Consider the following 26,499-nt stretch of genomic DNA (forward strand, 5'->3'; position numbering starts at 1 on the left):
ACAGAGCCCAATGCGGGGCCCGAAGCCATGAATGGTGAGACCATGACCTGAGCCAAAGTCAGACGCTCAACCAACTGAGCCACCCAGGCGCCCCATTCCTCAAAAGTTTTGAGTCAAAATTTCGGGAATAGCTTGGGCACTTCTGCCCCTGGGTCTTTTGTGAGATTCTCAAGATACCACAGGGCTGCAGTCATCTGAAGGCTTGACTGAGTCGGAAGGGTCCACTTCCAAGGTGGTTCACTCACTTAACATGGCTGTCAAGGGGGTTGGAGGGAGGCCTCAGATCCTTGCCATATGAGCCTGCCCACATGCTGTTTGACTGAATGTCCTCACAGCATGATGGCTGGGTACCTCCAGAGTGAGTGATCTGAGAAAGAGAGACAGAAATGACAGAAGGTATCCTTCCTATGACCTCACCTCAGACGGCACAGAGCAGCATTTAGCAGTGACTTAGTCACTAAATCCAGTTCACATTCAAGGGGTGGGAATTTAGACCCCACCTTTTAAAGAGAGAAGAGTCGGGGTGCCTGGGTGGCTCAGTTGGTTAAGCGTCTGGCTTCAACTCAGGTCACGATCTCGCGGTCCATGAGTTCGAGCCCTGCATCAGGCTCTGGGCTGATGGCTCAGAGCCTGGAGCCTGCTTCGGATTCTGTGTCTCCCTCTCTCTCTGCCCCTCCCCCGTTCATGCTCTGTCTCTGTCTCAAAAATAAATAAACGTTAAAAATAAAAATAAAAATAAAAATAGAGGAGTCAAAGAATTTGTGAACATATTTTATTTTATTTTTTATTTTTTTCCAGCACTCATTCAGTAGATCTTTATTTTTTTCAATACATGAAATTTATTGTCAAATTGGTTTCCATACAACACCCAGTGCTCATCCCAAAAGGTGCCCTCCTCAATACCCATCACCCACCCTCCCACCCCCCATCAACCCTCAGTTTTGTGAACATATTTTAAAACTACCATAGCCAGGAAAACAAACCATTCTAGATATTTCAAACACACACACACACACACACACACACACACACACACACACAAAGGTCATACAAGCAATTGGTGCTCACCACTGGTGGGGCTCGCGGTGGTGAAGGTCAGGGCCAGGGGGGAATCGCACCACTAGCTCTCAGGTTACTTTACCACCGTTGCTTTCCATAGATTCAAAGTTGCTGCTGCCACTCAGTCAGGAAACTTCGGGAAGCCACTGCTGGGGTCACTACAGCCCCATGGCCCCAAGCCTGACTGGTGGGGAGTATGGACTCCAACATTCAGCCTGCATGTCTGCTGCTACAGAGGAGAAAAGCATGGCTTCCACCTCCTTCCCGCCTTCCAAATTTCACACAGGTACGCTTTATTGGCAGAATTCTGCTGTCGAGGGAATCTGTGAACTATGGTTCGTGGGTTTCCAGGACCTGCAAAGAAGGGGCTAGAAATGGGTGTCAAGAGCCAACCAACATTATCCAGCAAACCCCTCCTGATGGGTGGGTGTTCAAAGGCTTTGTAAAAGGGGGGTGGTGTCCACATGGAGTAACCTGGTGGTCGTGTTTCTAAGTCAGAAACCCTGAAAGGTGTCATTCTAGCTGGGCAGCAGGTGAGGCGCTGGATGCTGACGACATACACTCATCCCCAGAGGTGACTGGAGAAGCGCCTGGAGTTGATTCTTAGTTTCATCTCTGGAACGTTCTCACTGGAATTAAAGCTGGATGGACTATTGGCAATGCAGTATCTGAGAAAACATAGCCCCCATTCAAAAGGGCTGCCAGAGAAAAGATCTCCACAGGGAAACATGATTTCTCAAAATATAGCCTTTGGACCTCTATACGCAAACATCCCTGGGATGCTTACTTAAAAAGCTGATCCTGAAAATAATTTAATTTCAAAGGCTGTTGGGGCACCTGGCTGGTTCAGTCAGTTGAGCGACCGACTTCGGCTCAGGTCATGATCTCACGGTTCTTGGGTTTGAGCCCCACGTCGGGCTCTGTGCTGACAGCTCGGAGCCTGGAGCCCGCTTTGGAGTCTGTGTCTTCCTCGCTCTCTGCCCCTCCCCCACCCCCCTGCTTGCACCCTGCCTCTCTCTCAAAAATAAATATTAAAAAAAAAAAATTAAAAGGCTGATCCTGCACACCTCCCCTGATGAAAATAAACAAAAGCAGACACTACTTAAAGTAATCCAGACAGATTTCAGTCAGTAACATAGTATTGCAGTGCCGTAGGGGAAAGGGTTCATTGTGAGCAGGCACCCAACTGGGATTATTACAGAGGTGATGGGGTATTTCACAGGGAGAATGAGGGACCAGGGAAGGGAATGAGTGGGGGCTCTATAATCAGAAGTGAAAGATGACAAAAAGCAGGAAGGGACGCTGGCCCATATGAGACCCATCTGGCTTTGCTGACACTTCTCAAAGTTAAGCTCCCGCCCTCTCACAGAAGCTGGGAGACAGGGGCCCGATCTTCAGGCGTTGGCTGGACGAAGCAGCCAATCCTTTAGAGAGCCGGGAGTTTTGCAGGCAGGCACTTTAAGGGAGGCTAGAGTCCTACTAGGGATGCGGCCACGAGCCGCCAGCAACCATGTCCGTGTCTGTTCAAGTCTTCACAGGCCAAGCAAGGTTGAATCAAGAAGAGGGCTCGGAGGAGCCTGGCGAGCATTTGGAGAAAGAATCTGTCACCCTCCGAACCCACATGCCCACCCCTCCTGAGCCCATCCCCCAAACAGAGGGACCACTTTGACAGGCCTTTTTATGCTCACCAAACTACTGAAGTAGGACAAGGCGGACGGGGAGGTGGGGGAAGCAGAGGTTCTCCGGCTTCTTCAGGGCTGGAGGTCAGCAGGGATCTGCGGGTGGGAGACGAAGGGCAGAGCAGATTGAGGATGACCAGGAGGCTCAACTGGATTCTTAACCTGGGAGTCCCGACTGGTCATGCTGGCCGGCTCCTGCCCCCACGGAGGTCAGGGCCTCTCAGTCCTGAGGAGCACCAGGCACGACCAGCTCTGGCTCCTGTGGTCCTGGTGGGGGTATGTTGTTGAGACCTGGGGGATGGCGTGGAGCACCAGCTGGGGGGCGGGAGCACACTCGTTCAAGAAGAAGAAAAGTCCCGAGGCCCGAAGCAGAGGCAGGAATGGTGCTTAGGCTGCGTGTGTTCCAGGGCAGCGGCAGAGAGCGGTCTGGCGCCACACTGTGGAGGAAATGAAGATTTCAACAGTGCAAAGGCCTCATCTGGATGAGGGCTACACCCCAGGGTGGTAGAGCAGGAAAACAGAAGGAGCCTGGCTCCCTGACATAAGAGCCACCGAGCCAGCCCCAGATCCAGTACTTAACCGGATTATCATATGACAGATCAAGAAGCTGCTTCTTAAAAAAAATTTCTTTTCAACGTTGACTTATTTTTGAGAGACAGAGACAGAGCATGAGCAGGGGAGGGGCAGAGAGAGAGGGAGACACAGAATGGGAAGCAGGCTCCAGGCTCTGAGCCGTCCGCACACAGCCGGACACAGGGCTCGAACCCATGAACGGCAAGATCATGACCTGAGCCAAAGTCAGACACCTGACCGACTGAGCCACCCGGGTGCCCCCAAGAAGCTGTTTTTTAATTTAACCCACTGTTGGGGTGCCTGGATGGCTCAGTCGGTTAGGTGTCCGACTTCAGCTCAGGTCAGGATCTCACCGTTTGTGGGTTCAAGCCCCACATCGGACTCTGTGCTGACGGCTCAGAGCCTGGAGCCCGCTTCGGACTCTGTGTCTCCCTCTCTCTCTGCCCTTCCCCCACTCAATCTCTGTCTCTGTCTCAAAAAGAAATAAACATTTAAAACCAAAAAGAATTAAAGGGCGCCTGGGTGGCTCAGTCGGTTAAGCATCCAACTTCAGCTCGGGTCATGATCTCGCGGTTCGTGAGTTTGAGTCCCACATCGGGTTCTGTGCTGTCAGCCTGTCAGCGCAGAGCCTGCTTTGGATCCTCTGCCCCACTCTCTCTGCCCCTCCCCCGCTTGCACTCCCCCCCCCCCCCGAAAAAAAGGATTAAAAAAAAAAGAATTAAAAAAAAATCACTTAACCCACTGTTGTGTTGGGTCTCTACTGCAGCAGCTGAACCTGTACGTAACCTGAAAACGGAGGGAGTCCATGTATCTGTTATCTTTTGCCACAACAGTGCTAACTAATAAACCATCCTCAAAACTCAGGAGGCTGGGAAACGGATTCTCACAGGTTGGCCGTTACCGCTGTACTTTAATGCCCTGCTGGCTGGATCGGCGCGGCTTCTCACTGCTGGTCTCGTCTCCCTGTGTTGCTGCCGGGACCCAGGCTGAAGAGGCAGCGGCTACCCAAGAGAAGCGTAAGAGAGCAAGCACTCTTGCTCTCTTCGAGCCTAGGCACGGAGCCTCTTCGAGCCTAAGCACGGAACCAGCCCCAAGCCCCAAGCCCCAAGCCCCAAGCCAGGGGATGGGAAAGTACACTGTGGCCACGAGGAGACACAGCAGGAGCGGGGATGCGGGGAGGGCCCATAATTCTCTCTCCCAGAATGTGACAGAGTCCTGGGTTAGAGGCTACGACACGGTGGCCCTGCTCTTCTAGGCGTCACCTACGAATGGCGCAGAGTGAAAGATAGCGTCCGTCCATGTGAAGACTCAACCGCAGTTCTCTATTAGGTCAGGAGCCCTGACAAGACAAGAATCACATCTCCTTCCTCTTCCCAACACCTAGTGCCAGACCCTGCCCTCAGGGCTGACTCAGGGATATTACTGGGTGAATCTGAGACCATTTCTTCACTCTCTGCGTAGGATTCCTTATGTAATACAGACAGACCTCCTAAAGGTCAGCACACAGTGCTATGTGTTTGCCCCCAAAGCTGCAAAGGGACCGTGCCATTGGGAACTGAGATGTGTACCTAGGTCTGTCTACACCGCATCCTGGATCCACTGCCTCCCAGAGGGACCTCCAGAAGAAAGGACTTCTACAAGTTAAATATCGCAGACTTCACACTCCAAAGGAGAACCGCTTGAAGAGAGCCATGGTTGACGCTAAGGAATGCCACCATCACCACAGAATTCCAGGCACCGGGCATGTGGGTAGAAAGTATATTTTAGGGCAGTGACTCATGGTAAGTCGTTTCCTCCAGACCCTAAAACGGACTATTCAATGTCAAGCTGTCTCAGGCTCAGGCTGAGAACAGGGCAGCCATAGGGGACCTAATGGGAGCTGCGTTGTCACGATCCAAGTCTGTACACACCGCTTGTATAACCTGCCCAAGTTCACAAAGACAATATATCAGTCGCCGCTCTTTATGCTCCAAGTGAAAGAAATCCAACTAAAATATGCTTAAACCACAAATGTCATACAGTGTATCGGCTCACATAACCGGGAAGCCTAAGATCTTAAAGCTGGCCGCATCTAGCGCTCAAACGTCATTCTCTCCCCAACTGTCCCTCAGTTGTGCTTTCCTCCACGATGGCTTCAGGCTTCAGGATGCATGCCCCAAGACTGCAAAGATAGTCGTTAGTAACTCCAACTCTCCACTGAGGTTGAGCAAGCCTCATAAAGGAAAGCCAGTCTTCAAAAAGCCTCTGATTGGTCTGCTTGGACCCTGTATCTGGTAGGAGGAGACCCTGATTGGCCAGCCATGGTCACGTGCACCTGCAAGGTGGGCCTTAAACCAGTACTTAAGTCTCTGCTAGGGCACAGGAACTGAATAGAAAGTCAAGAGAGGGGTTGTCTCACGGCAAGTTGAGGGGGTGAGGTGACAAATGGAAGACCAGACACTGAGGCTAGATTGAACTAACCCTAAGCCTAAACTTTGAACAGGCTTTCACACGTTCATAGATGCTATTGTGAGTAAAACACAAATTCACTTAAGAGCAGGAGTGCCTTCATAGTAACTTTTGGTCTTTCTGTATTTTTTGTCCCAATTGATATCGAAAGGATACCTACGATCACGAGCAGGTCCAAAGACCATTCTATTTTTTAATATGAGAAAGGGATTCTTAACTGCAGATTAAGAGAGAGAGTAAAGAAAGCAAGAAGAGAAGGGAGCCAGGAAAAGCCCAGCCCAGGAAGCAGCGAAGGAAGGTTCCAGGACAGCAGCGTATGACAGGTCAAGGAGGTAGCCGAGGGAAATGGCACTAACTGTCATGCCAGAGCACTGGAGCGGAGTGGAGGAGTGATCGTGGCGGGCAGCACAGAAAGAGAAGGAGAAGAAATTAAACCCCGGGGGGTCAGGGGACAGAAACGAGTGCCATCGGACTACATGAGTAAGCTCTGCGGTGAACAATACTTACCTAGTCACAATTCTGCAACCACTATCAATCGTGGGGCAAGAGTGACAAAAATAACCCCAAGAATGGAATGGGTGGGGGGTGTTAAAGACCTAACTCCTTGCCTGTGTTGCCAGGAAGTCCACAGACAGTGTCTAAAATGGATGAATCAGAGCACCTGGGTGGCTCAGTCGGTTGAGCGTCTGACGTCAGCTCAGGTCACGATTTCACGGTTCGTGGGTTCGAGCCCCGCATCAGGCTTTGTGTTGACAGTGCAGAGCCTGCTTGGGATTCTCTCTCTCCTTCTCTCTCTTTCAAAAAAAAAAAAAAATTAAAAAAAATCTTTTAAATGGAAGAATTATGAGCTAGAAACACAAGATAGGTGGAGATAAGCACCCGAAGATCCAGCGAGAGGTAAGGAGGACCGAGGACTGGTGAGCTGGCCCAGGAGGGTGGGGATGGTCGAGGCAAGAAGCTGCTGCGGGTCATTCTGTTTCCTCACCATTTCATTTCGTACTATTTGAACTGTAAACTATGTGTGATAACATTTGGGAGGCTTAAAGAGTCCATTCTTTGTCAACTGCACCTCAAAGCTGTATTTGTGTCCAACTTTGAGATAGAATTGACAAATCATTTTTACGAACCCTTTAAATCCATTTTTTCAAAGAGAGTGGGAAGAACCAGCTTCCTGCAACAGAAGACATGAGAACATTACCTATTCCGGTTTCAAAAGAAATGGTGGCATTAGTCCTACTTAGATGATTTCGGTCAGAGACCAAGTAAGGATACATCTGGGGTTCAAACAAGAGAGGCTCTCACTCCAGTGCTCAAAGACCAGTTAGAAAACGGAGATCTGACTGGACTGGGTAGGTACAAATTAGCCAAAACTGTAATAATAATAATAATAATAATAATAATAATAATAATAATAATATAGCTAGTTATCCTCAAGTGCTTACTTCAGGCCAGAAACCGTCCTGAGGATATTATCTTACTTAATCCTCATGGCAACTGATATTTTCCCCAATTTACAGATGAGGAACTGAGGCTCAGATAGTTTGGGGAACTTCCTGGAAGTCACACACTCTGGCCCCTCTGCCTGAGGCGAAGGGGCCTCAGAGTGTTGTGATTTACTTCTCTTTTCTAACCACCAATCAAACTTAGAAGTTTCTATCTCTGGTGCCACCTCGAGGGGCCTATGAAAACCACTGACTGTGGCAGTGGTCTCAGGCCCACACTTGCTGGATTGTGCTGGGCCCTGCGCTGTCTTAGGGAAGGCCTAGAAAACGGTATGGGGTAGAGCCGGTATTCAAACCTAAGCATTCCTGGCTCCAAAGCCCACTTGCTCGGCCACTGAATTATGCTAGTTCTCCAGCTAGAATCAGAGCTGGGTGAGGATCCCAGTAATTATGAGTTGTATGGCCTTGGGCCCCCAAGTTCCTTAACCTCTCTTAAGCCTGTTTTATCATCTATGCCATGGGGATAACAATGGTGCTTACCTTCAGGGTGGTTGCTAAGGATAAATCAAAATTCCTATCTGGCAAATAGGAGCCTCTATTTTCCACACCTGTTAAACCCCTTGCCCTTCAGCTCCTAGGTTAAAGAGAGATTCTCACATTTTCTCACCCTTCAGATCCACGGGTGGTAGGGCAAGAGACAGAAAAGGTTTGGGTCAAGGCTAAATTCGTGGGCCTCATCCCAGAGTGACTCTCCAGGGCAGGGGCGGGGTTCAGGCATCTACACCTTAGACCCCCGAGAAATTCAGATGCCTGCAGTTCTCCTGCCTGGCTTTGAATGACTATGCGTAGTGCTTGAAATCGGACAGACCAGTGCCTTTGTGAGCGTCTGAGCCCTTCCTGCACTGGCCTCCAGCTGTGTCTGTGCCTCCTCCCTTTCCCCATTGCCCAATGTGTCCTTATCTCCCCCTTCCATTCTAAGCCCCCTCCCCTTACTCTGGCCTTACTTCCTAGCTTCCTCTCCACCTCTCCGTGCACCCTCCCCTGAGCTCAGTCTGCATTCCTACCCACCAGCCGTTTCTCTACCAGTCTCTTGGCCGGCATCGCCCTTTCCTGTGTCCACCCGGAAGGCTCAGATAAAAGTTGCTTCCGCCAGGATAACCTTCCAGGCCTCTTCTCTGGCACCATGGCACTTTGCATGTACCTTTATTATTGCTCAAATAACAGGGTAACGGGAGATTTTTTTTTTTCCGGCCTCAGACTACCTGGTGGACTCGTGGCCCATGAATGGTGGAAACGTGCGCCAGAGTAAGATGGAGAGAGGAAGACAAGCCCGTAGACTTTGCAGAGGGGCCGAGAGGCCTGAGAAGTAAGAGAAGACCAGGAGACGGGGGCTTCTGAAAAGATAGACAAGAGATTACCATGCGGGGTTCCCACAGCTTTTGCAGACAGCGGCTGTGCAAAAATTCATTGGAAGAACTGAGGAATGTTGCTGGCTCCATCTGGGGGAGGGCATGCTTGTATCAAGACACTGATGCTCTTGATGTGCTATAATTATAACCAGAAACACTATCCTTTTGCCCAGGAAACTGGATTTCCTAGTAAATTCCTTACTTTCCAAGTTGTTTAATGCTAAGATAATGCTTTGCTTCTGTGTCCTTATTTATTTATTTTTAATGTTTATTTACTTTTGAGAGGGAGAGCACAAGCGAGGGAGGGGCAGAGAGAGAGAGAGAGAGAGAGAGAGAGAGAGAGAGAGAGAGAGAGAGAATCCCAAGCAGGCTCTGCACGGTCAGCGCAGAGCCCAATGCAGGGCTGGAACTCACAACTGTGAGATTGTGACCTGAGCCGAAGTCAGACACTTAACCGACCGAGCCACCCAGGCATCCCTCCGTGTCCTTATTTCTAACTTTCTGTTCAACTGTTAACCATACTAAATGTACTCAGATTCATCTAGTCTAAAATCGAGGAGAGGTGGTTCTCGCTCCTAGAGAGAGAATTATTGAAGAGGCAGCCCACACACACTCAGGTGCCACATCTCCAACAGCTGGTTTTATAAATGGAAACAGGCACTGGGACCCCTTCTTCTCCCCTTCCCAGAAAGGCTGATGGAGAGCCTGGCCCAGATCAGTGGAGCTTTCTTCCAAGAACTGTCCCGTTCCCAGACCAGCCCTGTAGACACCCCCAAAGTCCCCCTGGACCTGCAGGTAGCAGTAGCTCTCCACCCCAGTACTCACCCCACACTCAGGCCCTAAGATCCCATTTGACCTAAGCCTGCAGGTATGAAGCGTCCAAAGCACAAGACATCTCTCCCCACACTCTTGACACACACTCTTGACCTTTTGTTCTGAGTCCATGTGAAAGAGAAATATCAACTCTACCAAGTAAAGGAAACAAACAACTTCCTGGCTAGATGAGAATAACCAGAACCTTAAGCTTCATGCCTGGGGGCTGACGGGTACCTAAAGGTGCTCCCTTGGTGATAGCGGTGATCAAAACCTGTATGCTTTTCCTGAGAACCACCAGGCCACCTACCCCCCCCCCCCCCCCCCCCCCAGCCTCCCCCAGGCCCCCAGAAGGCGGCCCAGCTAGCACCCGCCCCCCTCACCTGGCTGCGCACCCGCCCCCCCCAGCCTCCCCCCCTCCCCCCCTCCAACCCGCCCCCGACGCCGCGAGCGCCGCGAACAGGGGCTGCAGTGGCCAGGAGTGCCCCGCGCCCCCCCCCGCTCCCCCCCCAGGACGGCGGGCCGAGACGCCCCCCCCCCCGTGATCGAAACTGTCCTGCTTCAGAGCCCCCCCCCCCCCCCCCCCTACCACTCCCCGAGCCTTCAGCCCAAACCCCTGACCCCCCCCCCCCCCCACCCCCCCCCCCCCTCACCCCCCCTTCCCCCCCCCACACCCCCCCCCCCCCCACCCCACCCCTCCCCCCCTCCACCCCCCCCCCCCCCCCCCCCCCTCCCCCCCCCCCCCCCCTCGAACCCCCCCCCCCCCCCCCCCCCCTCCCAGCCCCCCCCCTCCCCCCCCCCCCCACCCACCCCCCCCCCACTCCCCCCCCCCCCCCCCCCCCCCCACCACAACCCTATCTTCGCCCACCCCCCCCCCCCCCCCCCCCCACCCCCACCCCCCCCCCCCCCCCCACCCCCCCCCCCCACCCCCCACCCCCCCCCCCCCCCCCTATCTGACTTGCACCTCAACTGCAGGGCCTCATGGTAAACACTCAACCTGGGCTCCCTGGTGATAGCGGTGATCAAAACCTGTATGCTTTTCCTGAGAACCACCAGGCGGGAAGCACCTACTGCACTGATGCCCTCAGGGAGGCAAAACTAGGGTAGACGTTATTGGTCCGATTTTACAAGTGGGAACCTTCCGGGCAGGAGGCCAACAGACAGCCTCAAAGGTAGATAGTGCTGTGCCCAGGCAAGGTCATGAACCCAGAAGGCGGCCGGGATCTAGTGAGACGCAGACACTGCTGGGGGCGGGCAGTAGGACACGTTCCGCCCGACACTGGTGGGCTAGCCTGGTGGCCTCGCCTCTTCCTGCGCATCTCGGGTCGCAGAGTCCCCAGCCTCCCAGATCACTCACCTGCTCTGGGGCTGGTCACTTGGGTTTTCCTGAGCGCTGGCCCCGCCCCGAGGCTCCGCCGGCCCTGCGATTGGCTCCGCGGCCCGGGGGCGGGGCCGGACGCCGAACCAACGTGATGGCGTCAGGCGCCGCGAGCGCCGTTTCCTGTTGTCGCTGGCCGGGAGGCCGCAGCGCCTGGTCTGAGGCTTAGGGGCTGCAGTGGCCAGGAGTGCCCCGCGCCCCCTCCCCGCTCCCTCTGGTGAGTTAGGGGTCAGAGGGCGAGGAGGGTGAGAAGGGACGGCGGGGCCGAGACGAGAACGGGCGATGGGTCACCAGCCCTGTCCGTGATCGCAAACCCTTGGTTGCTTTGAAACTGTCCTGCTTCAGAGCCTTTTCCCTTCCCCGCCTGAGCCCCGCACCCTACCCCACTCGGACCCGAGCCTTCAGCCCAAACAGCCAGTGCTGACCCGTCCCCTTCCTCTTCTTCACCCGTGACCCGAGCCCAGCCCTTACCCTCACCCCTTCACCACTGGTCTTGCGTAAGTGCAGCCACACTCGACCCCACGGTAGCCCACTTCCAACCCCTAGGACAGCCACTTCCCTCCGCCTCCCTCTAACGCATCTCATTCTCACCCCTCAACCCCTTTGGCGATCCCAGTGCTCCACGCAAACCTCCTCGAACCCCCCCCCTCCCCGTCTTTCTGGCTTACCCCTTTTCAGGCTCAGCTTTCTTATCCCAGCCCCCCTGCTCAGCCCCCCAAGGTCTGCTCAGCCAAAACACCCACCTCCCCCCACTCATTTAATACCTACCACCGCAGTAGATGCCCTATTGCGCTTACCCCCCTCTTCTTGATAACTCTGATCTCAGCCCTATCTCAAGTCTTGTATGTATCTTCTTGTCCTCACCCACTCAACCCCTAACTTCCAAGCCCACCACATACTTTCTTTCCATCCCCAGCCAGCCTGAGGACACTTCATTCCTGAGTCTTTGCTAAACCACCCCCCAACTCTTGCTGCCCTGGTTCCCACCACCCCTACCCAATCTTGTTAGAGTGACGTCTTCCTATCCCCATTTCAACTCTTCATCCCAACTCTGTGCCCATTCTTCCCTTGATGTGGTCCCCGTTTGATCTGAGAACCTAGTGCAGTCCCCTGCCAACCCCACCTGCTTTCTCAGAGCCAGGCACTTGCCGAACACCTCAACTGATGCAGGGCCTCAGATGGTAAGTAAGTGTGGAGGAGTAGAGATCCTTCTCCCGTGGGTCAAGTGCTTTTCCTGGATGTCAGGTCCCCTGTAGCTGTCCTTAAGGATTGTGTTCCTGGCATCCGTATTACATTACTCGCGTTGGCTGCTGGAGTGGTAGGTATCATCCAAATACCTGGAAGGTGAGGGATAGCTACTCATTCAGCTGGGGCAGTGGAAGCTTATCACTTCCTCTTGGGTGATGATCTGGAGAAACTCAAGGGGTTCCACTGTGTGGGGTTGGCTGTGGTCACAGAATCATGTCCATGTGTATTGCCCTGCCGCTTAGAAAGGACCCTCACCCAGTGCTCCTCCTGGCCAGAATGGGTTGTAGATTAGTCCCACTACCGAATGTGCCAGAGGTGACGTTACATGTTGTGAAGAGTAGAGATGAGTGGATCCTGGGGACGCCGAGGCCTCCGTGGAGGCTGTTGAATTGCTTCCTCTTTTTGCAGGTGCTGGGTCATTGAGTTTTGACCATTTTGAGTACCCATGAACACAGAGAGTCAAGTTATCTCAGAGTAGCTAGACATTCTCGAGGCACCCAGGCTCCGTTGTTAACATTTATAATCTCCTGGGATTTGGGGGTGCACCTCCCCTCTAAGTTCTGGTGACCAAACTCCAAAGGATTGGCCATTTGACAGCCATTGTAAAGGACCCCAAAGAAGACCCATTGTCTTTGCTTGCATTTATAGTCTCACGCCTTTGAGAATTGGATGTCCTTTTACCTTCAATATCCTCTTCCGTTAAGGTGTGATCTCTGAAGGGTTTCAGCCTGTTGGCAGCTTGGTGTAATGGAAGGAGTTCCACAGTGACCCCACCACTGAAAAGTTGTATACCTCAACCTCTTACAGTCTGAAAGGGTCTGAGCCTTTTTATTTTACTCATCTGTTCATTCAGCAAGTATTTTTTGAGCACCACTGTGTGCCGTGCACTGTTTGAAGCATTAGAAATACAATGGTGAATGAGTCAGGCAAAGGTCCTGCTTTCATTCACTCAGAGTTTGGTCCTTGCCAGAATCTTAAGGGATCTGGGACAAGAATATGGGAGAGATGGGTGTTGTTGGATGGAAGGAGGGAGGGAGGAAAGAAAGATACCCAGTGTTCCTAGACTTCACATTTCTGGCCTCACCCACTAGCCTTTGGACTGGGAATCACGAGCTAGAAGTTGCTTGCCCTCCAGCTGATATTCAGTTGCTTTGTTGCCCTACCCCCCCCACACACACACACCCATCCCACCCCCCACAGGGCTCTTGTCTAGAAATCCAACTTTCTTCAGGTAGAAGGAGGTGCTGTTTACTCAGCACTCACATGTCTGAAGTATCAGCTGTCTTTCTGAATCAGAAGATAACTTTGTCATTTGTTTCCAACTGAAAACCCTGACTCATCACCTGATACAGCAGCTGGAGGGCTTAAACACTGGCCTGTTGTCGTGCATAGCCAGGTGCAGGATCGGAGTCAGGCCGTAGAGACGAGGCTGTCGCGGATGGCGGGGAAGTCTCTAAGAAGAAGAGGTTGCTGTTCACTGATGAACGGAGTGTTTCGAAAGTGGTGAAGCCAGGTTATCCATTTCTTCTTTTAATGTAAGTCTCATCTGAGTCCTTCTCCTCTTTTCGTTCTTCCTTAGGCTCTGGAGGAAGTGAATTTGGATGTTTATAGAAGGCCAGGCAGTATCACGAAGAGAATCAACCACAACGATTCCTTCCTGTGTGTTGGAACATTTGAGGAGGGACAGCTCGGAAACCTGGCTGCCATGGAAAGGACCTGTGGTCAGCTAGTTGGGGCCACAGATCTGATGGGCAAGATTGTTTCTTGTCAGTGTTAGGCCTTCTCTGATAAGGTGGAGCTTCTGAAGAGTCTGTGAATAATAAGTTTGCCTGAAACTCTTTGAACCAAGGACCTGGCACAGTATGAACTGGCGAAAGGCACAGAGCTTGGAATGAGAAAATGCTGTCCCTCACCTGAGGCGTGTTTCTACTGAGCCTCAGTTTTCTCTTCTGTGAATGAGGGATAATCATCCTTCTCTCACAGGATTGTTTTAAGAATTAAATGAGGATAGAGAATGAGATCCTGGGCCAGAGTGAACCGATACAGAGGGGCAGAGGTAGACGAAGGGTGGCGTAAGAGTTTCCTAAAGGCACTCACCTTTTCTGCTCAACTGTATCAGGGATGTTTGAACTCTCTACTTGCTGTCTTTATTCTGGGTCTCCTGAAGACCCACCCTCTTTCGTTTGCTTCTTGGTGTCAGTGAAGACAGTTCTGAGGATAGAAAGTGAAACCAGTCCCATAGCATGGTAGATGGGGGTCTGGCCCCCCCAGGGAGCCTGCTGGAGTGCTGACCTAGCAGTCAGGAGACCCAGAGCCCAGAGATCTCACATCGTAGATGGTCGTGGTCCTGCCTCTGAGCCATTGCCTGCCTTCCTGAGGCGTTCTAGAACCGACGGGCCTACGTAGGGAGCTTTGGCTTCCTGCAAAGAAAGATGTGCCCGGAACTTTGGCCTGACCCCCACGTCTCAGTTCTGTTTTCTGAATTGTCAAGTGGCAATTCTTCTAGGTTTCTCTGCACTGTTGTCCTTTTGTGACGTTCCTGACACTGTTTTAGGTCCCAGTTGTCTCTTGTCTGGCCCTGCTCTGACCTCCGTGTCAGTTTACTTTGTTTTTTCAGCAGACCCTGATTTGGCCAGAGCACCCACTTAATGATAAGCCTCCCTCCCTCCAGTGAATATTATATTCAGTTAATTAGTTGATGAGGCCTCAATGGTCCTCTTCTTCAGATTGCTGAGGCCCAAGCCTTGAGGCCGGCTGAGGGAAGGGCAGTTTTAGGGCTTGAGGCTCTGTCTAGAAGGGCAGGCCCCCGGAATTGTCAAAGGGGATTGGATGCCAGGGTCTCAAAGCCAGAGAGCCTGAACTTGGCCTGCAGGGCTGCGTAGGGTAGCCTTGAAGAAACCCAGCCTCTAGGATCAGGCACGGTTTCAGGACCGACTCTGTAGTACGTCCCCTTCTCCCGGTGCCCTGGTGGCCAGAGCATGGAGCTGGTCTCCAGCAAAGGGTCCTGAGGATTCCCAGTGGGTAGGAGCTGGGAAAGTGGTGGAGGGAGAGACAGTCTGATGGGCTGTGGCCAGGGGCTAGTGTTCCTCCTGTCAGTCTGTTGTGCGCTGACCAGAGCTGGTTTCGTGGGGGCCGTCCTCCACACACCTATCTCCCTTTGCGTGTCCTTACTTAGGAAGGTCGGCGCTGGGTCCTGTTCACCCTCTGCCGGATCCAGAGGCCAGGGCTTGAATCAGAGCGTCTTTCATCATTTAGGGCCACCCTGCCGTTCTCCATGCCTCGCTGTTCGCCTGTAAACCTTTCCTGCCAGACTCAACCCCAGTGCTCCCTTGCATCCCACCACCTGGGCCCCCAGCCGAAGAGCCCTCCTCCCAAGACTTCCCTGCCCCCTCCCCAGCCACCCCTTAGCCCTAGCTCACACCTGCCTCTTCCAGAAGGGTGGATGTCATCCTGGCCGAAGGTGGTAGAGCCCGCCACTGATCAGCCCTGGGATCTTGGGAAGTTCCTTGACCTGGGTCAGCTTTGATTTCATATCTGTTAGATCTGGATAATAAAAGAGCTCACCTAGGGTGGTTACAAGGAATGAATGAAGCAATGTGTGTAAACAGTACAAAATCCATTCAGCATGCCTCCATTTGATAACTTCTTTGGGCCATAGGTTTTTGAGAACAGAGACAGCGATGACCTATTTTTTGGTGTCCCTCCATGCTCGGCAGTGTGGTCACTAGAGATCTGTTTAGATGGGAATGTGCCTGCCCAATCCTGGTCCGTCCAAGTGGCTGGGGCGGTCCAGGCGAGCCAACAGCCCCCCCGAGGCTCAGGTTGAGCCCCCCCCCCCCCCGCCCTAAGCCACCCCCGGGGGTTGGGGGGAGCCAGTGCCCTGAGGAATTTACCTGTGTACTGACTTCGGGTAGTTGAGCAGACTCATTCAGACAGTGGCTTTTGCCTATAAGGCTTGGCCACATCCAACCGGGGTAATAGATACCATTTATCCTTAGTACCGTCAGGCCCTGTGCTGGGCGTTTTCCACATTCATAACCTCCATTTGAGACGTCTGCCGTGGTGCCCCACCTAGCATGCCTAAGTGGTTAGTGGCAAATCGAGATTCGAACCCGTGTTGTTTCCCTTAGGCGTGTCCCTGTGCTGCTCCAGCTGGACCCTCGTGCCTGGAGGGGAAGCGGCTATGTAGCAAGAGGCCCTCCCTTTGGAAACTTCCTTCAGTTGTGCTTGTCCCTGCCGAGCTGGCAGACATCGGGCTGGCACAGGAGTCAGAGGCTCCGAATGTGAATCGTGAGCCCCTGCTTCCTGGTCCGTGTGGGCTCTTGGCACCTCCAGCGGCAGCATCCCCCTCGCACCCTTAGTTCTGTATCCAAATCAGCCCTTCATTCCCTGCTTTTTTGTGCCAGCGTCTGGTGTGGCATACAGAGGCCTTTCCATGCCCTGATTAGGGTGGACCCACCCATGGCACATAGGATTCCCCACCTCCTGAGATCCGAGCCCTCAGATTTCTTCTCTTCCCTTGTTTCCTTCCTTAAAATCCACTCTTGGCTTTTACTTTTGAATTCAGAGGCCTTTGCATTGCAGTTTGAGGAAGATGGGCTGACCCGCTGCCTGCTGGGGGAGGGGGAGAATTGGCTGGGGGTGGTGAGCTGGAACCTGCTCATCTGGCCGCCGCCATCTGTCTCTGCAGGTGTCATGTGATTCTCCGAGGGAGCTGCAGTGTGAGCGGAAATGCTCTCGGTGGTGGAGAATGGACTGGACCCCCGGGCTGCCATCCCGGTAGGCAGTCGGAGAGGCTCAAGGGTGGGGAAGGGGGCACGGGACAGCCATGTCATTGGTTTTCCTCACTTTGAAATGAATGAGTACTGTCTGGAAAGCGAGGCCTCGGGTTGAGAAAGAGTTATAGCAGAAGCAGGCTCTGAGGAGATCCTGCCCTTTCTAGAACATCTTATTGGTGATGGAATGGGAATTGATAAAAAACGACAGATTTTAATATGGGCTGCCTAAAGACCAAGGATTTCTCAAAGGAAGTCATACATATGGGGCACCTGGGTGGCTCACACGGTTAAGCATCATGATCGTAAGTGGCTCGTGGTCTTGCAGTTTGTGAGGTCAAACCCTGCATTGGGCGCTCTGCTGTCAGAGCAGAGCCTGCTTTGGATCCTCGGTCCGCTCTGTCTCTGCCCCCTCCCCCACAGGCACATACACGTATGCACATTCTCTCTCTCTCTCTCTCTCTCAAAAATAAGTAAACATTAAAAGAAGGGGCAGCTGGGTGGCTCAGTCGGTTGAGCATCCGACTTCAGCTCAGGTCATGATCTCACGGCTCATGGGTTGGAGCCCCACATCGGGCTCTGTGCTGCCAGCTCAGTGCCTGGAGGCTGCTTCATATTCTGGGTCTCCCTCTCTCTCTCTCTGCCCTCTCCGTCTCATGCTGTCTCTCTCTGTCTCTCAAAAATAAATAAACATTAAAAAAAAAGAAAAAAGAAAAGAAGGCATTAGGGTGGCCTGGGTGGCTCAGATGGTTGAGCGTCCATTTGGCTCGGGTCATGATCTCACGATTTGGGAGTTTGCTGCTGTCACTCCCTAGCCCACTTTGAATCCTCTGTCCCCCTCTCTCTTTGCCTCTCTCTCTCTCTCTCTCTCAAGTCAAATAAGCAAACAATAAAAGAAGTATATGACCCATAAGTCATATGAAAAGGTGTCTAACATCAAAAGACTGCATACTGTATGACTTCATTTACACAAAATGTCCAGAATTGGCAAATCCATAAAGACAGAAAGTAGATTAGTAGTTGCTAGGGGTTGAGGGAGAGGGGACTAGAGAGGAGTGGCTGCTCATGGGCACAGTGTTCCTTTTTGAGACAATGAAAATGTCCTAAAATTAGGTAGTGGCTGTAGTTTCACTATTCTGCGAATATACCAAAAATCACTGAACTGTATAGTTTAAATGGGTGAATTTTATGCAATGTAAATTGTGTCTCATTAAAGCTGTTATAAAGAAAAAAAGAACAGGGGCGCCTGGGTGGCGCAGTCGGTTGAGCGTCCGACTTCGGCTCAGGTCATGATCTCACGGTCCATGAGTTCGAGCCCCGCGTCGGGCTCTGTGCTGACAGCTCAGAGCCTGGAGCCTGCTTCGGATTCTGTGTCTTCCTCTCTCTCTGCCCCTCCCCCTCTGATACTTTGTCTCTCTCTCTCTCTCTCTCTCTCTCAAAAATAAACATTAAAAAGATATTTTTAAATAAATAATGTTTATTTTATTTATTTTGAAAGGGAGAGTGAGCATGAGCAGAGGAGGGGCAGAGAGAGGGAGAGAGAGAGAGAGAGAGAGAGAGAGAGAGAGAGAGAGAGAGAATCTCAAGCAGGCTCCACACTGTCAGCACAGAGCCAGATACGGAGCTCAAACTCAAAAACCGTGAGATCATGACCTGAGCTGAAATCAAGAGTCAGATGCTTAACTGACTGAGCCACCCAGGTGCCCCTAGGATCTTTCTTAATGTGGACCATGCTCCTGTTTTCTTGGTGTTTTTATGGTTCTAAAGTGGCACCTGTTGCCTCTTCATGGAATCGTAGACCCCTAAACAAGGTGGAAAGCTTCACCCCTGCCCTAGATGGATCACCCAGGCTCCCACACCTGTAACTATGATGGAACCGGTATTTCAACACAAGATTTCTATGGCTATCAAATCACTGAAGTTCGGTTTAAAAAGCAAAACAAAAGAAAAATATACAAATATCTTTGCAAAAAAATAACTATCTCTGGGTGGTATAAGTACGTAATTTTCCTTTTCTCTATGCTTTGTCTCTGTTTTCTTTCTTTCTTTTTTAAAAATTTTTTTCCAACGTTTATTTATTTTTGAGAGAGAGAGAGAGAGAGCATGCGTGTGCAAGTGGGGGAGGGGCAGAGAGAGAGGGAGACACAGAATCCAAAGCAGGCTCCAGGCTCTGAGCTGTCAGCACAGAGCCTGACGTGGGGCTCGAACCCATGAACCGTGAGATCACGACCTGAGCCGAAGTCGGACGCTCAACTGACTGAGCCACCTAGGCGCCCATCTTTGTTTTCTATGATTAGCTTGTGCTAGTTTTGCTGTATACACACCCACAGGTAGACGTGAGCACGTGTGTGGGTGTGCGTGTATTTGGTGATAAGCACTTACCTTCAAGGGGTCAACGCAGGATCTTCTAAAGGCCTGTGTTATGTCTGACACTGACTAGGTCATCAAGAAGAAGCTAGTGGGATCTGTGAAGGCGTTGCAGAAGCAGTACGTGTCCTCGGACACAGTGGTCACTAGCGAAGACGGAGATGCCAACACCATGTGCGGTGCCCTGGAGGCTGTATTTATCCACGGCCTGCATGCCAAGCACATCCGAGCCGAGGCCGGAGGGAAAAGGAAGAAGAGCACCCACCAGAAGCCTCTGCCTCAGCCTGTCTTCTGGCCCCTCCTGAAAGCTGTCACCCACAAGTGAGATCAGCAGGGGAGGCTTTGCTTTGGGGAGGAGCTTCAGTGTGGGTGACCCTGGGCTCTCCCTCTACAGCTCTATGGGAAAGCAGCAGAGATGCTCTGTGTTCTAGAATGGAGATGGGTGAGATAGGGGTTATTGTTAGACCAAGCCTCAAGAGCCCCTCAGCGCACAGGCAATGGCCTGGGGCTGCTCAGGCCCCTGGCTGGTCGGTCGCCTTTAGCAGGAGCCGCTTTTTTGCTACACCGTGGCAAAGTTAGGTAGTTGGAACAGAGAATGTGTGGCCTGCAAAGCCTAAAATCTTTCCTAAGTGGCCCTTAACAGAAGAGGTTTGCTGACCCTGCCTTGGAATGTTTGAACATCTCTATGCTAAGTATTATATCCTAACAGGCTGTGGCATTTTTTAAAGCAGTGGAATCCAGATCATCTGAATATCCACCCTGGGACGTTTGCCTCTGCGGCCCTGGCCCTAACTGCCTGGGCTTTGGAGCGAGCAGCTGCTGGCACGTTGCCTCTAAGGGCTATTAAATGCCACCTTCAGCCTGAAGGTGCCTTGTCGGTCTGTATCTTCCTTTTCATGCTGACTGCCACCGCCCTATCTCAGGTTCTTACCTCACTCCCAGGTGGCAGTGGCTTTCTAATTGTCCCCCTTATCTCATTCTGTCTGTCCTTAGGTCAGGCAGCTGGTCAACATTTATTGAGCTTAAGCTAACCCGAGCGCTCATTCCCTGAGCCCTGTGGAGCACGCACTCCTATGGGCGAGACATGCTCAGGGCACTGTGATGGTCAGAGGAAGGGCATTTACATCAGACCAAGGGTTCGGGAACTGAGTTTGGTACATGATCTTATCCCGAGCAGCCCACCCAGAAGTCTGCGTGACTGCGGTCGAGTCATTTCCCGGTGTAAAAACTCTCAGGCTCCCCAGTGCTAGCCTGGAGTCCCATTCACTTCGTTGGGGCCCCAGAATCTGTATCCTGACCAGGTTCCCAGGTGATTCTGACGCACAGCCAGGTGTGGGGACCCTTGCCCCACTTTGCCTCACCGGTTGGATGCTCGAGACCCTGCATCACCTGACTTTGCAACCCAATCAGCCGCTCCTCCTCCTCCCCATGCTGTAACGGGAGTGCTCACCACTCCTGTTACACAGCTGCTGCTTCCCTACCCTTGGTGCCTTTTTTCTGTCAGTCCTTGGTGCCTAAGGTTCCCCTTCCATCTTTGCCGCTTGAAATCCCTCAAGGCCCAGCTCAATGCCTTGCCTATCCCTAATCCCTATGCCTAATCCCTCAATGCCTTGCCTAAGGCATTGTTCTTACTGCAACCTGGAAGTGATTGCCTTCCCCCCACCCCAGCTCTACTGACAACAGGGTTCACCTCCGTGTGCCCTTGAAAGGTAGTAACCTGGACTGAGGGCAGGACCATGTCTGTATCCTGTATCTTCACGGCTCCAAAGACCTGGCACTTAGGGGCTCATCAGATGTATGCCGGATGAGCAGGTGATGTCAAGGGCGCCTGGGGAGTTGTAACAAAAATGGCAATTATCCTGCATGACAGTAACCTCGAAAAAGTGGGGAGTTGTAGCTAAATATTTCTCAATTCCCTGTAGAACACTGCTATCTGAGATTTTTTCCCAAGCCTATATATACTTGCAGTCGTTATTACTGGCTCCTGCTCACCAGTGGATAAAACAATCCTCCGTGATCTGAAATCATTTCTTGAAACAAGCCTGTCCTCTCCACCCCCAGACACATCGTCTCAGAATCGGAGCACCTGATCTTTGTCAGCACGGACTGGGCCGCTGCCGGGCCTGGCTGAGGCTGGCCCTCAATGACGGCCTGATGGAGTGCTACCTGAAGCTGCTCCTCCAGGAGCCCGCCCGCCTGTGCGAGTACTATCAGCCCACAGCCCTGCTTCGAGACGCCGAGGAGGGCGAGTTCCTCCTCAGCTTCCTGCAGGGACTGACGTCCTTATCCTTCGAGCTCTCCTACAAGTCCGCCATCTTAAACGAGTGGACGCTTCCCCCACTGGCTCTCTCTGGGCTTTGCCCGCTCTCTGAGCTCGACCCCCTCACCACCTCTGGGACAGAACTACAGCGGAAAGAGTCTCTGGATTCAATTTCCCATTCCTCAGGCTCGGAGGACATCGAAGTCCAGCACTCAGGCCATAAGATCCGACGGAACCGGAAGCTCACGGCCTCCTCCCTCAGCCTGGACACCGCCAGTTCATCCCAGCTGTCTTGCAGCCTAAACTCTGATAGCTGCCTACTCCAAGAGAATGGCTCCAAGAGTCCAGACCGTTCCGAGGAGCCCATGTCCTACGACTCCGACCTGGGGACAGCAAATGCCGATGAGTCAGACCCGCCTCTGCAAGAGTGAGTATCCTTCCCCCACTCCTTCTCCTCCCCCTCCCTTCCTTCCTTCTCCTCTTCCTCTTTCTCTCCCTTCCTATAGCATGTGATTGCCTGTCCCTGAGCATCGACCTCTCTAAGGGCATAAAGGAAAAGAGGACCGTGGCTCTTCCTCAGGGACTGGAGTTGCCGGGACTTATAACTGGAGGCAACATGGGGCAGTGAGGAGAATGGATTCGGGGAGGGCTCGGAGCTGAATCAGGCTCCAGCTCTGCCCCTGGCTGATCTTCGACAAGTTACCTAATTTCTCTGAGGCTTCGTGTAAAATATTATTGCCTCTAGGGCGGAAACTAACGGTTTGGAGTTAGATATACGACTTCCAAAAGACGCAGTGAAGCCCAGCGCGTCAGGGTGCTCCGCTGCGACCTCCCAGTAGGCCTCTGAAGGACACAGACCCTGAAGGAGGCCTGGAGGAGGTGGTGCACAAAAGGGGCCAAGCAAGTGAGTGGAGGAAGAGCACAGGGAGCAATGAACTTGACTAGAGAAGGGACCCTGGGCAGAGCTATCTCTTTAAAAGAACTTTTTTCTATTTGAGTATTGTTGACACACGGTGTCATATTAGTCTCAGGTGTACAACGTAGTGAGTCACCATCTCTCCATGTTAACCATGCTCACCACAGCAGAGCCTTCTTCGTTCAGGCCCTTTTGAAACATTCATTTTTTTTTTTTTCAACATTTATTTATTTTTTGGGGGACAGAGAGAGACAGAGCATGAGTGGGGGAGGGGCAGAGAGAGAGGGAGACACAGAATCGGAAACAGGCTCCAGGCTCTGAGCCATCAGCCCAGAGCCCGACGCAGGGCTCGAACTCACGGACCGCGAGATCGCGACCTGGCTGAAGTCGGACGCTCAACCGACTGCGCCACCCAGGCGCCCCGAAACATTCATTTTTTAATAGGTTTATTTTTATGGTAAGAAAAAAAGTCTACCTACAGTGAAACGTCCTTTCCACCTTTGTAACCATAATTATTAATTCCTTACATCTTTCTTTTTCTTTTTTTTAAAGTTTATTTATTTATTTTTGAGAGAGAGAAGGAGCAGGGGAGGGGCAGTGAGAAAGGGGGACGGAGGATCTGAAGCAGATTCTGTGCTGACAGCAGAGAGCCCAACGTGGGGCTCGAACTCACGACCGTGAGATCATGAGCTAGGCTGAAGTCAGACATTTAACTGACCGAGCCACCCAGGCACCCCCTTTACATGTCTTTTTCTGGTGTTTCTAAATGCATCTAACAGATATGAATAGAATTTTTAAATGTCTTTTATATTTCTTATCTCTGCCCCATCCCCACAAAGCTATTATAAATATACTGTTTGATACCTTGTCTTAGAAGAGATCAGAATTTTTGTTTTGGAGCTTCATATCAGTTTCTTCAGTTTTTTTTTTTCCCCCTGTGGCATGTGTTTCCATTGTATGAATGTACCTTAGTTTATTTGACCAGCCCTGTATTTACTGGACACTGGAGTTCACTCTTTCTATAAATAACCGTGTGTATGTGATCTTTTAATTCTATGCAACTATCTCTGTTCAGTAAAGTCCCAGAAACAGAATTGCTGAGGCAAAGGATAAATGAGTCTACAATTTTCATAGATAATCGCCTGTTTACACTCTGTCAGGAATGTACCTGTGCCCCCTCGGCCTTGTAGGCAGAAGGTATTGTCAAACTTTTGGATATTTGCTCATCTAATAGGTAGAACATGATAAACTTTTTTTTCAAGTTTATTTATTTGTTTTGAGAGAGAGAGAGAGAGCAAGCGAGCATGAGTTGGGGAAGGGCAGGGGGGGGGGGGGGAGAGAATCCCAAGCAGGCCCCTCGCTGTCAGTGCAGAGTGTGATGCAGAGCTTGATCCCAGGAACTGTGAGATCATGACCCGAGCCAAAATCAAGAGTCGGACGCTTAACTGACTGAGCCACCCAGGCGCCCCGAAAATGGTAAATTTTTATTAAGCGCTTCCTTCAGCCAGACCCATGTTCCCTCAGCCAGTGTCTAGGATCTTCTTTTCTACTCCTGTGTGCCCCTACCTTCTTGGTTCATTCAAGTCTTTACAGGTTTCCCAGCTGCTGTGGGAAGAACACCAGATTGGGTGCCGGTACGGACTGGCTTGTAGCAGGATCCGGCCTCAAGCCCTGTTCTACCAGTCACAAGTCCAGTAACAGCAGGCCAAGCGTTGGCTCTGTGAGGTTGTTTCTTCATCTGTAAAGTGGAGGCTCCCTCATAGAGCTGGCTGAGAATCAGATCAGATGCCTGGGGGCGAATTACGGCTGAAGCAGCTTCTGAGCAACAGAGCACATTAGCTAGAACTTTCAAACATCAAACAAGAATTTAGGTAGAACATCCCGGAAGGGAGCAATCCCCGCTCTATCGGCTGGGCCGATGGCGTGACTTAAGTTCATTCACCTGTCTGAACCCTTCCTTGTGTCTCCTCCTCCCACAGGCCAGCCCGCCGGCCCTCTGTTTGTCATGTGCCCTGCTTTTATCTTTCGTGAGTCTTGTGATTGGAAAATTCCAGCTTAAGGCCGTTGAATCAGTGACCGTCCACCCTGTGTGGGAAGCGTCATCCTGGGCATTGTGGGAGAAGTCAAGGGAAGAGGGTCAGGATGTACAGACCAGCGCGGGGCAGTGGCGTGCGGAACCAGCAAACACAGAGCACACAGATGCACAAACACACATCCAGCACCATCACTCTGAGTGCTGGGCTTGAAGTTATCTTCGCACGTCCACACACCCCAGCTCTTAGAGGGTGTGTCTGAGGGTGAAGAGTCACATCAGCAGTTAAGAGTTCGCTTATTTTTGTCATATTACTTAAATGTTTGTTTACGTGGATTTTTTAAAGTTTATTTATTTTGAGAGAGAGAGAACAGGCGTTCTATCAAAATAAATGTTAAAAAAAGTTTTTTAAAATCATCTACAAGTTAAACATAAAGTACAAAAGATGTAACATTCCAATGAAATGTATTAACTTAATGTTTTCTGGAAACCAAACTGCAGTTTGCTTTGTGAATAGAGGATTGATGGCCTGAATAGCTTCTTTTGTGTTGGTTGGGTCTGAATTACAGTGATCGCTGAGAAGCACAGCTAGGGGCCGGTGGTTAGGAGTGTGGACTCAGGAGCCAGACTGCTGGAGTCTTCCATTAACCAGCTTTGCGACCCCGGGCAAGATACCCAACCTTTCTGACCTTGATGTCCTCATCTGCAAGATGGGGATAAGAATGCTAGGAAGTGAGTTAAGGTAATGCAAAGCGCTTAGAGCAGTGCCAATCACAGGGTGAGTGCTCCATAGGTGGTGTCATTATCATTTTACTACCGGGGGTCCCCGTGATGTCAGTTCTCGCGCTACTTGTCTGTGTATACACAGCTGCAGATCTGTGCTTGATGAGATTTGTCAGAGGTCGTTATCATGAGGCCTTCTCTTGGGGGAAATGATTCTTCGCACATGCAGCCCCCTCCTGTACTTTCATGAGCACCCCTGACCGCCAGGTGGTGCCGTGGACCCCTGAAAGGAGCAATCCAAATGACAGCCCTACTTTAGTTTAAAGCTAGGTTCTCTTTTCTGCTTATTATGGATTTTTGATAAAAAATACAATTGCTGAGAAGTCTGTTTTGCTTGCTGTTTGCTATGAGCATTGTGAGACCTTTCCTGGATGTAACCCGCTGTGTAGTAGAATGGGTTGTAAACCTTCCTAAATGAATATAGTCTGATATGTAATGAAATGAGTAATTGTAGTAATTGTACACAAACTAACTGGCGTCCTTCGCTTCTGTAATCTTGCTTGCTTAACACATTCCTCCCCTTCCCCCTTCCCTCTCCCGCCGAAGGACACAGAGCCTTCCCGCCGAAGGACAGATAAAGGATGCCCAGTCAGAAAACAACAAATGTCCTTGATTTGAAACCTCACCTATGCTGTTTATCCCTGTCTATAAAAACGCTATACCAACCCTGATCGAGGCCTCTTTGCGTCACCGACAACGAGTGCGCAGAGGTCCAGGTTCGAACCTGCAATAAACGACCCTTGCCGCTTGGCTTTGACTCACGACTCTGGTGGTCTTTTGTGGGAGGTTTTAGAACATCGGGCATTACACCCCAACACGCTAGTCCACGTGCTCAGGAAAAGCGCAGGCTCAGAATCGCTTGGCGGGGGGCACTTTATGGGGTTGTCATGCTGATTCTCCAGCCCATGCTTTTATTCCACACCTACGCCTCTGTGTACGCGCAATATACGTATGTATATAATACGTATATGTTTTCAGACTGTCTTCTAAATGAAAGCACAAACTTCTAGAATTTTTGAACAGGCAGTTTTTGAAAAACGCTGCCCTGAGCTGGACAGAAGTGGAAGGACCGGAGCGGTGTCACCGTTTCAGCCCTATGTTGCATTTTCTTCAAAAGTTTTGAAAATTCTCTTTCTTTCACTTTTCCTTCAAAACCTCATCTCTAGCACTTTTTCCCACTTGATGTGCATGTCTCTTATTCTCTCTGGGTCCTGCCGACCAGCTCTGATCCTGGTGAGACTCTTGTGAACTTGATTTCATCCTGACCGTGGTGTTGATTTGGTGGAAACTCTAATTTATCACACAAGCTTCTTGCTG

General features: G+C 51.4%; 2 protein-coding genes across 5 annotated transcripts in view; one reads left to right on the forward strand and one right to left on the reverse strand.

Annotated features, from left to right (window-relative positions):
* On the reverse strand, positions 1 to 16,825 carry LOC123603791 (cyclic GMP-AMP synthase-like). Of its 4 annotated transcripts, none has more exons than XR_006715043.1 (4): positions 6,421 to 6,473; positions 2,748 to 2,834; positions 1,069 to 1,413; positions 1 to 367 (listed from the first exon to the last, which is right to left on the reverse strand). XR_006715043.1 is itself a non-coding variant. In XM_045489070.1 (4 exons), exons 1-4 carry the CDS (start codon positions 16,822 to 16,824, stop codon positions 1,353 to 1,355), a joined length of 471 nt encoding a protein of 156 aa, XP_045345026.1. In that variant the 5' UTR covers position 16,825; the 3' UTR covers positions 1,301 to 1,352. The 4 variants fall into 4 exon arrangements, 2 of the variants coding, with proteins under 2 accessions (XP_045345026.1, XP_045345025.1); XR_006715042.1 differs by lacking the exon at positions 6,421 to 6,473 and adding an exon at positions 3,030 to 3,400; XM_045489070.1 differs by lacking the exons at positions 1 to 367; positions 6,421 to 6,473 and adding exons at positions 10,781 to 11,021; positions 16,743 to 16,825 and having other exon boundaries at positions 1,301 to 1,413.
* LOC123603793 (pleckstrin homology domain-containing family M member 1-like) overlaps positions 16,740 to 26,499 on the forward strand; it is a 15,486-nt gene continuing 5,726 nt past the window's right edge. The window contains 4 exon segments of the mRNA XM_045489072.1: positions 16,740 to 16,828; positions 19,265 to 19,512; positions 21,253 to 21,296; positions 21,299 to 21,882. Of these exon segments, the coding sequence (XP_045345028.1) occupies positions 16,781 to 16,828; positions 19,265 to 19,512; positions 21,253 to 21,296; positions 21,299 to 21,882 (924 nt within the window). The 5' untranslated portion in view covers positions 16,740 to 16,780.

The sequence above is a fragment of the Leopardus geoffroyi genome, chromosome E1 (assembly GCF_018350155.1).
Source record: "Leopardus geoffroyi isolate Oge1 chromosome E1, O.geoffroyi_Oge1_pat1.0, whole genome shotgun sequence".
Lineage (NCBI taxonomy): Eukaryota > Metazoa > Chordata > Mammalia > Carnivora > Felidae > Leopardus > Leopardus geoffroyi.

Excerpts from the sequence above, each read along its gene's own strand:
- LOC123603791 (XM_045489069.1), bottom strand. The coding sequence starts at position 16,824 with ATGGCAGCCCGGGGGTCCAGTCCATTCTCCACCACCGAGAGCATTTCC. Across the intron at positions 11,022-16,742 it reads TCCCTCGGAGAATCACATGA|CACCAGAGGGAGCGGGGAGG; the intron begins CACCTGCAGAGA and ends TGACCCCTAACT. Across the intron at positions 2,835-10,780 it reads AGTGACCAGCCCCAGAGCAG|ATCCCTGCTGACCTCCAGCC; the intron begins GTGAGTGATCTG and ends TCCCACCCGCAG.